Source organism: Macaca nemestrina, chromosome 1 (genome assembly GCF_043159975.1).
Source record: "Macaca nemestrina isolate mMacNem1 chromosome 1, mMacNem.hap1, whole genome shotgun sequence".
NCBI classification, from domain to species: domain Eukaryota; kingdom Metazoa; phylum Chordata; class Mammalia; order Primates; family Cercopithecidae; genus Macaca; species Macaca nemestrina.
This window is the reverse complement of record NC_092125.1, coordinates 166,231,985-166,245,447: the sequence shown is the minus strand read 5'-3', so window position 1 is coordinate 166,245,447 and position 13,463 is coordinate 166,231,985. Positions and strand designations below refer to the sequence as shown.

The window sequence follows — 13,463 nt, the reverse complement described above, 5'->3', positions numbered from 1 at the left end:
AGCCTGGGCGACAGAGCTGGACTCTGTCTCAAAGAGTGAAAAAAAAAAAAAAGGAAAAGTACACAAAAGAGATGTAACTGTCATAATCAAGGACTGACAACTACCTATTGCATTTGGCAACCAGAAATCATTGGTGAATTCACAAGGGCACTTTCTAGAGAGTGGTAGGAGGTAGTAGGTTAAGGAGGAGGGAGAAGGGAGAAAGGCAAAGCAGGAAGGTGTTCTGCTTTGAGGACCCCATCTTACGGGTGTTTCAGCACCATTGACCAGGCAGCAGTATTAACGGCACATGTGGAGCACAGTAAGGGCAAAAAATGAGGGACCTGCCTTGGCAGAGGAGGTAAGGTGTAGAGCCAGGGAGGGGCCAAGGTATCTGGATTGTAGTGAGTTATATGGGTGGCTCTGTGCACAGCCACTTCTCTGGAAGCTTGTCCATATTGCCATGTGCACCAGTAGAGCCATGGCCAGCACATTTTTCTACTAGAGAACACATTATACTTTGCTACTACCTAGTAGTCTTTGCCAACAGTCTCTAAGCATCTTAAGGGAAGAAGCCATGGCAATTTGCTCAGCATTATCTCCTCATGCCTAGGATATAGCCAGACACATGGTAGGTGCTTCATAAAAATAAACAGCTGAATACCACTCTACCCTTTGTTAAATCCAATGTAGATCGTTAGACAAAAACTTGTTTCCAGTAGCAGTGCAGCTGTTTTGTCTAGTACCACTTGACCTTCCTATCTAAAGCCTTTCCAATGACTGGCAACTATCACATCTTCCTACACTGGTGCCTTTATCATTGAACCACCCTGAGTCTAAGTTTTCAGACCACCAAGGATTGAATGGCCTCTTTTATCTCTGCCAGAGATCACAGCCCAGAGGGAGCAGGACCAGTATTTCCTGCTTGACTTCTCAACTTCTTTCTCCTATTATACCACTCAGCCTATTTTGCCAACCAAACTGCTGACACCATCATCCTCCTCACTGCCTCTTCCCATGGAGTTTCTATTTTTGTTCTTCTAATATGTGTGTATATGTGTGTGTGTGTGCGGATAAACTTTATTGGCCCAGCAACCCATACAAATCCCTTCCCTTCTGTTCCAATGTCTCATTTCACTCCCAGAGTTAAGGATGCCCTCACACAGTTGGACAGTTGATTCCCTGACGCTTGCTGATGTTTTGCTACAACAGGAGGAACAGAAAGTCCCTCTAAAATTAATTTTTTAATCCCCTACTTCAGGACTAGAGAAAGGGCTTTTTGAGCTCATTCATATAGCTTAAGTCTATGCAAACAATTTCACCAGGCTAGAGGAGACTTGAGCATTTTCCACAAGGACTTTTCTCAACAGGATGTAAAATATACAAATTCTCTGATAGTCATGGTGAATAAATTATCTGCATGGGCTTCAACCCCTTTGGGTGGAGTAGAGGTAATATTATAGGACTTCATCTTGCTGATTACCCATAGTAAGCAGGGATGGGATAATGGAAGGGGTCTCTTTTCCCCATTAGATAGTGGACTCTTTGAGGCAGATTCTATGCTTTTGTATTGTCAGTGCCTTCTCCAGTGTAGGCACTCATATTTATGACTGTTGAAATAAATCCAGCATGCAAGACATCTCTGACTTGCCCTGGAGTTTGTGAGCCAGTATATGTTGAGGTTGCAGTGAGCCGAGATTGTGCCATTGCACTCCAGCCTGGGTGACAGAGCGAGACTCTGTCTTAAAAAAGAAAAAAAAAAAAACTATTAAAATTTGTCACAGTATTTTTTTTTTTTTTTTTTTTTTTTTTAGTTGACACAGGCTACTTCTACCAAAGTGCTGGCCTTGACTCTGCCATCCTCCCCAGCTTTTGAAAAGTCACTCCAAAATCCACACCCAACAGGCCACTGGAGAAGATTGTCTGTTTACTAAAGGCTACCCACACTCATGTTTCTTAGATTAAAAAAACAACATCAGTGCTTGTTTACTCAATGTGTTTACTCAAAACACAAAATCTTCCCTACAGAGAAAACTGCAGGGGTGTTGAGAACATCAAGGCACTGGTAATCTAGGTTTACAGTTGCCAAATAAATCTAATCTAAGTATTGTTGCTCTAGTTTTTAATGATTTTATGTCATACTGAAGAAGATCCTCATATTATACCGTATAAGCTCAGGGCCCAAAGCCTACAAATGGAAAAGTGCAAAATCAAAGTTTAAAAGTGTTAAGTGAGGCCAGGTGCTGTGGCTCATGCCTATAATTCCAGCACTTTGGGAGGCTGAGGTGGGCAGATCACGAGGTCAGGAGTTTGAGACCAGCCTGACCAGCATGGTGAAACCCCATCCCTACTAAAAATACAAAACTTAGCCAGGCATGGTGGCACATGCCTATAATCCCAGTTACTCAGGAGGCTGAGGCTGAAGAATTGCTTGAACCCGGGAGGTGGAGGTTGCAGTGAGCCATGATTGTGTCACTGTACTCTAGCCTGGGTGACAGAGCGAGATTCTGTCCCAAAAAAAAAAAAAAAAAATGTTAAGTGAATGTCTTTTTCATTAATTGTTAAACTTACATAGGCCAGGTGTGTGGGCTCATGCCTGTAATCCCAGCACTTTGGGAGGCTGAGGTGGGCAGATCACTTGAGGCCAGGATTTTAAGATCAGCCTGGCCAACATGGTGAAACCCCATCTCTACTAAAAATACAAAAATTAGCCAGGCATGGTGGCACACACCTGTAGTCCCAACTACTCGGGAGACTGAGGCAGGAGAATTGCTTGAACCTAGGAGGCAGAGGTTACAGTGAGCCGAGATCATGCCACTGCACTCTAGCCTGGGTGACAGAGCAAGACTCCATCTCAAAAAAATACAAAATACAAAATTTCATAACTGGCCGGACGCAGTGGCTCACACTTGTAATCCAGCATTTTGGGAGACTGAGGCAGGCAGATTACTTGAGGCCAGGAGTTTGAGACCAGCCTGGCCAACATGGTGAAACCCCATCACTACTAAAAATACAAAAATTAGCTGGATATGGTGGCACACACCTGTTGTCCGAGCTACTTGGGGAGCTGAGGCAGGAGAATTGCTTGAACCCAGGAGGCGGAGGTTGCAGTGAGCTGAGATCGTGTCACTGCTCTCCAGCCTGGCAACAGAGAGTGACCCTGTCTCAAAAAAAAAAAAAAAAAAAAAAAAAAGATTCCATAGCCTTGAAAACAATTTGTACATTTAACATTTCACCTCCAGAACTCCCAAATAAGCCTGATAAATACTAGAAATATTATCATCATTGGAAATAAAGGGAGTTAACTACAGCTAAATATTTTCAAAAGCAAAACAACAAAAATTTATTCAAAAGATTTTACCACAAAACACAAAAAAGATAAAAGAAAATCAGAAAAAGAAAGTAAAAATAAAAATTTTACTACAAAAAAACTAATTTGTTTGATATGCTGTGGAGTGAGATATCCATAAATGACAATGTCTAGGGCCTCTTAAGGTATTAAGTACTGAGGAATTTGGACTATTTTAAAATAGCAAAATGCTTTTTCCTTCCAAATTAAATGAAGCAGTAAAGAGTAAAAATGAGTAGAAGCCTACATTAAAAGCCATATCCTTTAATACGTGCCTTTCTTCATCTTTATTTTCCTTTCAGAAATTCCCTACAGAGTCTCCCAAAATTCACATCCAATAAACAGCCTGCAGCCCCGAGTGACATATGTCCTGTGGATGACAGCTTTGACAGCTGCTGGCGAAAGTTCCCAAGGAAATGAGAGGGAATTTTGTCTGCAAGGTGAGAGACAATGTTAAGGATAATGAGTCCACCCTGGATTCTTGCACAGGCATGCACTTCTATTACATTTGGTATAGAGATAACCAGATTTTCTTTAATTCACTAATAACTTTCTTGCTGTCACTTTACACTTGTTGTTTCTCCTAAATAGAATGCTTTACCACTCTACTATCTTCTTGGAGACAGTGTCTACTCATGTTTCAAAATTCATCAGGAATGCTTCCTCCTTCAGGAAGCCTTCCCAAATGCTCCTTACATAATGCACTTACATTTAATTCCTACTCAAAACTCTGAATCCACTAGGCAAGGACTGATATCTGTTTACCTCTGTCTTCAAGGCCTAGCATGGTGCCCAGCACACAGTACTTGCTTACTAAGTATCTGTTCCACAAATGATGAGAATTACATCAACAATAATAATAGCAGCTATTGCATATACAACAGTCATTCTGTTAAGCACTTTGCATACTACATTAATTTGCTAGGGCTGCTGCAACGAATCACCACAAACTGAGTTGCCTAATCAACAGAAATCTATTGTCTCACAGTTTTAGAGTCTAGAAGTCCAAGATCAAGGTGTCAGCAGGGTTGATTCCTTCGGAGGACTATGAGAGAGAATCTATTCCAGGCCTCTCTCCTCTTTTCCAGTAATTTGCAGGCAGTCATTAATATTACTTGGCTTGTAGGTCTCTGCTTTCATCTGGCATTCTCCATGTGTCCAAATTGTCTCCTTCTTATAAGGACACCAGTCATATTGGATTAGGGGCCCACTCTACTCCAGTATGACCTCATCTTAACTAATCATATATGCAATGATCCTAATTTCAAATGAGGTCACATTCTCAGGCTGGGGGTTTAGGACTTCAACATATAAATTTGAGGATCACACAGTTCAACCTATAACACATACTTTTGCTAATATTTCCTTACCAAAATTACATGGTTATACCTACTTCATCCTACCAGACACTCAATATGAAATGAATTTTTAAAACTGAAGGATTATCATGCCTTTTTTTAAGTGAGGGGACTAAGGTACAAAAAGATTACCCAAGGTCACGGAAGTGGTCAGTGGCAGAACTACAAATCAAACTCAGATTTGAGTTGCTTAAATTAAGTTAAATTTGAGTCTGATGAGTAAGTGACCCAGCTAGCATGGGTTTCCCTCCACTAGCTAAGTTACACTGTTCTCTCTAGCAATGCTCATTTGCATCTGCTCTAAGCATCTTGCTTTGTGACATGAAGCATCAAGTTGATCATTCAAGAGACTTTCTTGTTCTATGCCAGGAAACTCTCCACTGGGAAATTGACAAGACTTCTTCTCATATCCTGAGCACTCCCATGAAAGTTAACTTGCAGCCGGGCATGGTGACTCGTGCCTGTAATCCCAGCACTTTGGGAGGCCGAGGCGGGCGGATCACAAGGTCAGGAGATCCAGACCATCCTGGCTAACACAGTGAAACCCCATCTCTACGAAAAAAAATACAAAAAAATTAGCCGGGCGTGGTGGCGGGTGCCTGTAGTCCCAGCTACTTGGGAGGCAGGAGAATGGCGTGAACCCAGGAGGCGGAGCTTGCAGTGAGCTGAGATGGCAGCCACTGCACTCCAGCCTGGGTGACAGAGTGAGACTATGTCTCAAAAAAAAAAAAAAAGATCAAAAGAAAGTTAACTTGCTCGATTAATGTAGATTAAGGACTCAGACAAAAATTAGCTGGGAGCGGTGGTGCACTCCTGTAATCCCAGCTACTCGGGAGGCTGAGGCAAGAGAATCGCTTGAACCCAGGAGGCAGAGGTTGCAGGGAGCTGAGATCGCACCACTGCACTCCAGCCTGGGCGACAGAGTGAGACTATGTCTCAAAAAAAAAAAAAAGATCAAAAGAAAGTTAACTTGCTCGATTAATGTAGATTAAGGACTCAGACAAAAATTAGCTGGGAGCGGTGGTGCACTCCTGTAATCCCAGCTACTCGGGAGGCTGAGGCAAGAGAATCGCTTGAACCCAGGAGGCAGAGGTTGCAGGGAGCTGAGATCGCACCACTGCACTCCAGTCTGGGTGACAGAGTGAGACTCTGTCTCAAAAATAAAATAAAATAATAAAAAAAAGGACTCAGCATCTTGCTACTGGTTTTACTCCAAACTTGCTCCATCTGCCCAGAAAGGAAAGCAGATGCTGAAGAAATGTGAGATTTGACCAAGTGTCGTGGCTCCCACCTATAATCCTAGCACTTTGGGAGGCCAAGGTGGGAGGATTGATTGAACACAGGAGTTCCACACCAGCCTGGGCAACATAACAAGACCCATCTCAATTAAAAAAGAAAGGAAGGCCAGATCCTCCTGATTGTATGGGGTAGAAAAAAGGTTGCCTCCATTAACTTCCCTATTCAGCCCTGTTGACACTTCTCATGGGCCCTAACAGGTCTCTGGCCTCTAGCTCCTCCTGCTCACTCTCCCTCCCAGCCTGTTTGTCATTCAATCAGAAGAGAAGTCTTTCTGCAAGACTCCAGATGCTGGCATTACTTCTCTCGTTGTAACTCATCAGTGGTTCCCCAAGGGCCCCTTCCAGCTAGAACTCAGACTCCATACTTGCCAGGTTCACATGGTCCTGTTTACCCATCTAGTTTGATCCTTTGCCACACACTTCAGCATTCATTATGGAGCAAGACCAGACTTCCTGTAGTTGCCTGAAAGCACTGGCTGTTCCCTCCTTCCATGACTTTGCACAGTTTTTTTTTTGTTTGTTTTTGTTTTTTTCTGGTCTGGTCTTCCTTTGTTAGCTTATCCATTTAGCTGACTCCTATTCATCCTCCAACTCTACATTTTTTTTTTTTTTTGAGACAGTGTCTCACTCTATTGTCCAGGTTGGAGTATAGTGGCATGATCATAGCTCACTGCAGCCTCGAAATCCTGGGCTCAAGTGATTCTCATGCCTCAGCCTCACAAGTAGTTGAGACTGTGGGCTTCTGCCACCATGCCCAGCTAATCAACTCTAAACTTTTGACATTGTGCCTTTTGCAAAACCTTCCTCTGCTACTTGTGAACCAGTTTTCCATGCTGTTCTCTGCTATACCTCTCTGGACATTGCATACACCCCTGTTTTCATACATATCCCATGTGAATTAGTCCGTTCTCACACTGCTATAAGGACATACCCGAGACTGGGTAATTTATAGAGGAAAGAGGTTTAATTTACAGTTCCACAGGGCTGGGGAAGCCTCAGGAAACTTATAATCATGGCAGAAGGGAAAGCAAATATGTCCTTCTTCACAAGGTGCCAGTAGAGAGAAGAATGAGAGCCAAGTAGGGGAAAGCCCCTTAGAAAACTGTCAGATTCTTGTGAGAACTCACTCACTATCACGAGAACAGCATGGAGATAACTGCCCCCATGATTGAATTACCTCCCAGAAAGTCCCTCCCACCACACGTAGGGATCATGGGAACTACAGTTCAAGATAAGATTTGGGTGGGGACACAGCCAAACCATATCATTCCACCCCTGACCCCTCCCAAATCTCATTTCCTCACATTTCAAAACACAATCACGCCTTTCCAACAGTCCCCTGAAGTCTTAGGTCATTCCAGTAATAGTCCAAAAGTCCAAGTCCAAAGTCTCATCTGAGATAAAGCAAGTCTCTTCCACCTATGAGCCTATAAAATCAAAAACAAGCTAGTTACTTCCTAGATATAAAGGGGGTACAGGCATTGGGAAAATACACCCCTTCCAAATGGGAGAAATTGGCCAAAACAAAGGGGCTACAGGGCCCCATGCAAGTCCAAAAGCCAATAGGGCAATCATTAAATCTTAAAGCTCCAAAATGATCTCCTGCCCAGACCCATTTATGACTAGTGTTCCATTATTGGAATGCTAAGCATGTGGGAGTTATTTATATCCTACTGCTCAAGGTCATCACCAAGGTCAGATTTTTCACTCATGCAATAATTCAAAAAATTACAACTTCAGGCATAATAAATAGGTTAACCCCATGTCTCACATCAGGTTATGCTGATGCAAGAGGTGGGCTCCCACAGCCTTGGGCAGCTCTGCCACTATGGCTTTGCAGAGTACAGCCCCCTTCTGACTGCCTTCATGGCTGGCATTGAGTGTCTGCAGCTTTTCCAGGTGTATGGTGCAAGCTGTCAGTGGATCTACCATTCTAGGGTCTGGAGGACAGTGGCCCTCTTTTCACAGCTCCACTAGGCAGTGCCCAGTGGGGACTCTGTGTAGGGGCTTGCACCCCACATTTCTCTTCCACACTGCTGTAGCAGAGGTTCTCCATAAGGGCTCTGCTCCTGCAGCAAACTTCTGCCTGGGCATCCAGGCACTTCCATACATCCTGTGAATTCTAGGCAAAGTTCTCCAAGCCTGAATTCTTGACCTCTGCGCACCCACAGGCCCAACACCATATGGAAGCTGCCAAGACCTGGGGCTTGCACCCTATGAAGCAACAGCCTGAGCTGTATGTTGGCCCCTTTTAGCCACAGCTGGAGTGGCTGGGATGCAGAGCACCAAGTCCCAAGGCTGCACATAGAAGTGGGGGCCCTGGACCCAGCCCTGAAAACCATTTTTCCCTCCTAGGCCTCCAGGCCTGTAATGGGAGGGGCTGTCATGAAGGTTCCTGACATGCTCGGAAGACATTTTCCCCATTGTCTTGGTAATTAACATTTGGCTCCTCATTACCTATGCAAATTTCTGCTGCCAGCTTGACTTTCTCCTCAGAAAACAGGGTTTTCTTTTCTATTGCATCATCAGGCTGCAAATTTTTCAAACTTTTATGTTCTGCTTCCTCTTGAATGTTTTGCTGCTTAGAAATTTCTTCTGCCAGATATCCTAGATCATCTCTCTCAAGTTCAAAGTTCCAAAGATCTCTGGGGCAGGTACAAAATGCCACCAGTCTGTTTGCATAGCAAGAGTAGCCTTTACTCCAGTTCCCAACAAGTTCCTCATCTCCATCTGAGACCACCTCAGCCTCAATTTCATTGTTCATATCACTACCAGCATTTTGGTCAAAGCCATTCGACAAGTCTCTAGGAAGTTCCAAACTTTCCCACATCTTCCTGTCTTCTGAGCCCTCCAAGTCTCTAGGAAATTCCAAACTTTCCCACATTTTCCTGTCTTCTTGGAGCCCTCCAAACTGTTCCAACCTCTGCCTTCATTCATTTCCAAATCTGCTTCCACATCCTCAGGTATCTTTACAGCAGTGCCCCACTCTCTATGGTACCAATTTACTTACTATATTAGTCTGTTCTCATGCTGCTATAAGGACATACCTGAGACTGGGTAATTTATAAAGGAAAGAGGTTTAATTGACTCATAATTCAGCATGACTAGGGAGGCCTCAGGAAACTTACATCATGGTTGAAGGGAAAGCAAACACATCCTTCTTCATAAGCCAGCAGGAGAGAGAAGAATGAGAGCAAAGCAGGGGTAAAGCCCCTTATGAAACCATCAGATTCTTGCAAGAACTCCCTCATAGCATGAGAACAGTAGCATGGGGTAACTGCCCCCATGATTCAATTACCTCCCAGTGGGTCCCTCCCACCACATGTGGGGATGATGGGAATTACAATTCAAGATGAGATTTGGGTGGGCACACAGCCAAACCATATCACCATGGCATCATGGCTTATTGTTTACATGTTCACACATCTGTATCCTATACTATATTCATGACTTCTTTAGACAGCAGAGCCATGTCCTATTTATCTTTGTATCCCAGCACCTAACAGAGCCTGTTACATGGTTACTACTCAGCAAGTGCTGGATGAATTAATGGACAATTCCAGTAAGTAGTAAAATGCCGTAGTTCTTTTCATAGGAAGGAATAGGCACAATTTCAAATATTTCAAAAATTTCACAATCACCCTAGCTAGATAAAGGCTTATGCCATACTTTGCTAAAATTAATAGCTACTGTTTCTTGAGGACCTTCTATATTCAGACACACTGCCATGTGCTTTAAATATACCATCTCTGATCTTCATAACAACCAGCAAGGTACATGTCACCATTCACATTTTATAGATCAAGAAACTGAAGTCCAGGCCGGGCATGGTGGCTCACGCCTGTAATCCCAGCACTTTGGGAGGCTGAGGTGGGCAGATCATGAGGTCAGGAGTTCAAGACCTGCCTGGCCAATATGGTGAAACCCCGTCTCTACTAAAAATACAAAAATGATCCGGGGGTGGTGGCATGCGCCTATAGTTCCGGCTACTTGGGAAGCTGACACAGGAGAATCACTTGAACCCGGGAGGCAGAGGTTGCAGTGAGCCAATATTGCACCATTGCACTCCAGCCTGGGAGACACAGTGAGACTCTGTCTCAAAAAAAAAAAAGAAACTGAAGTCCACAGATTACACATCTGCTAGCAGCACAGCCAGGACTAAGACAGGGCTCCCAATTCACAACTGTGCTTTGCATTCCGTGCCTCCTTTCTTTCTGCCCCTGTGAGTGGGAGGAGCCCTGTAGGGCCAGAGCTCCTCTTAGAACCATAGAATTGGTCCCCTTAGGGTCCCATTTCCCACACCGCGTAGACAAAAACGAATTTACCTTGTTCCTGAGCACAGCTGTCCCGGAGCTGTGGGTAAGGCCCAGAGGGCTCATATACCAATCAAGATTTTGAAATGTTCATTGATGATAACTCACTCAGTCACAGGATTTCCTAACTTTTCAGGTAAAGCCAATTGGATGGCGTTTGTGGCACCAAGCATTTGCATTGCTATCATCATGGTGGGCATTTTCTCAACGCATTACTTCCAGCAAAAGTGAGTTGGTTACACCTACCAATTGGGTAAATGAAGCTTTTAAAAAAATGATAATAGCTGTTGCTGCCATGGGTCAGGGAAATGGACACTCTCACACATTCCTAGTGAGAGACTAAACTTATTTCACCACTTTGGGTGACAGTATGTGTCAAATCCTTAAAAATATACCTTTTGATCTAATAATCTCTAACTAGAAATGTATCATTCATATATATATATATATATATATATATATATATATATATATATATACATACACTTTATTTTTCAAAAAAAGTTTTTTGAGACAGAGTCACCTAGGCTGAAGTCCTGTGGTGTGATTTTGGCTCACTGCAACCTCCGCCTCCCAGGTTCAAGCAATTGTCCTGCCTCAGCCTCCTGAGTAGCTGGGATTACAGGTGCCCACCACCACACCCAGCTAATTTTTATATTTTTTATTAGAGACAGGGTTTCATCATGTTGGCCAGGCTGTTCCCGAACTCCTGACCTCAAGTGATCCGCCTGCCTCAGCCTCCCAAAGTACTGGGATTACAGGCATGAGCCACTGTGCCAAGCCTATTCTATTATAGATGTCTGCAGATATTTAGTGGAAAATATGTTCACTGAAATAATTTTCAGAAAAGAAAAATATTTGAGATAACCTAAATGCCCAATGATAAGGGATTGGGTAACTAAATCATGATATATCTTGTACTATAACATATTATGTGTCCATGAAAGATAATGTAGAAATTAAATGATATGGCAGGCGGGGCGCAGTGGCTCACGCCTGTAATCCCAACACTTTGGGAGGCCAAGGCGGGCGGATCACAAGGTCAGGAGATCGAGACCATCTTGGCCAACACGGTGAAACCCCGGCTCTACTAAAAATACAAAAATTAGCTGGGTGTGGTGGCACGCGCCTGTAGTCCCAGCTGAGACTCGGGAGGCTAAGGCAGGAGAATCACTTGAACCCGGGAGGCAGAGATCGCAGTGAACCGAGATCACGCCACTGCACTCCACCCTGGCAACAGAGCAAGACTGTCTCTAAAAAAAAAAAGAAAGTAAATGGTATGAACAATATTTACCATGTTCCATTTAAAAGGCAGCCTGCCAAACAATATGTACTTTCATTTCTTAAAAATAGTGCATACACACAGATGCAAATGTAAGATATATCAGTTAGCATTAAATTTGGTTATATATAATATAAAAGTCAAAATAACATGACTGAGGCTGGGTGCAGTGGCTCATGCCTGTAATTTCAGCACTTCAGGAGGCTGAGGCGGTCAGATCACCTCAGGTCAGGAGTTCGAGACCAGTCTGGACAACATGGTGAAACTCTCTCTACTGAAAATAAAAAAAGTAGCCAGGTCTGGTGGTGCACAACTGTAGTCCCTGGTATTCAGGTGGCTGAGGCATGAGAATCGCTTGAACCTGGGAGGCAGAGGTGGTAGTAAGTTAAGATTGTGCCACTGCACTCCAGCCTAAAACAGCAATACCAACCACAAAAAAAAAAAAAAAAAAAAAAAAAAAAAACCACCGTGGTCTTTCCTTTGAGGTAGAGCTGCAAGAAAAGAAAACAAAGCTATGGTCCTTTAGCCGAGTGCATTGTCGTCCTAATAAATCTGGGTCCTCTTCTTCAGAAGGAGGGGAAAATGAATATTGGGTGGCAATTACTGTCTGCCTCAAGGATATAAACCATAATATTTTTGTTTTGTTTTGTTTTCAGACGGAGTCTTGCTCTGTCACCCAGGCTGGAGTGCAGTGGCATGATCTTGGCTCACTGCAGCCTCTGCTTCCTGGGTTCAAGATATACTCCTGCCTCAGCCTCCTGAGTAGCTGGGACTACAGGTGCCCACCACCATGCCCAGCTAATTTTTGTATTTTTGGTAGAGACAGGGTTTCGCCATGTTGGCCAGGCTGGTCTCAAACTCCTGAACTCGTGATCCACCCACCTCGGCCTCCGAAAGTGCTGGGATTACAGGTGTGAGCCACTGTGCCCAGCCTAAACCACAATATTAATGGTGTTTATATCTGGGGATAAAATTGTAGGTGACTTTAGTTTTTCTTGTTTAACTATATTTTCTAGAATTTCCTTAGTAAACATGTATTATTTTTCAAAGAAAATATTTTTAATGAGTTGGTTTTTCAATACAAAGTTTTCTTCAAATGCTGTGTAAAGTTAGAGAAAAGGTCAAAATAAAACTAACTCAAAGTCATTTTACCAGCCATTGAACTTGTCTAACAGGCTGTACATTTATTGAAGATCTAATGTGTGATAGATACTTCAAAGCAAAGCTCTCTTTGGGTAGACTTTGAAAAAGTTTAATTCAAAAGGAGTCAACTAGGATCACATGCATCCTCTTCATGGAAATTGTGAAGATCAGTTACAGTGCAGGCTAAACTGCCTTAAAAAAAAAAAGAGGACCCAAAGTACAGTGGCTTAAATAATACTTTATTTATCTTCCATATAATGGCCCTGAGGTAAGGTATCCAGATTAGTGGGCAGCTGTGCTCCATAGTTATTTGGTGACACAGTTTTCTTCCATCTTTTTGGCATACCATCCCTTGGGCATTGTCCTCATCTGCATGATCTCTATGAGATCACAGACACTTCTGCTCATATTTCTCTGGAGAAAACCTAGTCACATGGCCACATCTCTTACTTCAAAAGGTTAGACAAATTGTAAAGCATACTTTAAAAAAAAAAAAATCAAAGCTTATCAAAGCCAAGTCTTTCAAAATGTTTCATATTGTTCATGAACTTAAAAAAAAAAATAAGTCACATACATTTATAAGAAATTTTTTAGGATTTTTCCTTCTACATCATAAAAGACCTATATTTCCTCTTATTGCCAAATACAACCACTGTTAATAGATATTTCAGATATTTCCCTAAAATACTTTTTTCTTGGCATTTTTAACATGGTTATGTTCAAGCTATTTATACCATTTTT

At 42.9% G+C, this 13,463-nt stretch overlaps 1 protein-coding gene across 3 annotated transcripts in view; it reads left to right on the top strand.

Moving 5' to 3' along the window:
* LOC105498469 (interleukin 12 receptor subunit beta 2) overlaps window positions 1–13,463 on the top strand; it is a 98,977-nt gene that overhangs the window by 72,478 nt on the left and 13,036 nt on the right. For all 3 annotated transcript variants that reach the window (XM_071091477.1, XM_071091470.1, XM_071091474.1), the window contains 2 exons: window positions 3,631–3,768; window positions 10,434–10,524. In XM_071091477.1, coding sequence (XP_070947578.1) covers window positions 3,631–3,768; window positions 10,434–10,524 — 229 coding nt within the window. The remainder of the gene's footprint in view (window positions 1–3,630; window positions 3,769–10,433; window positions 10,525–13,463) is intronic.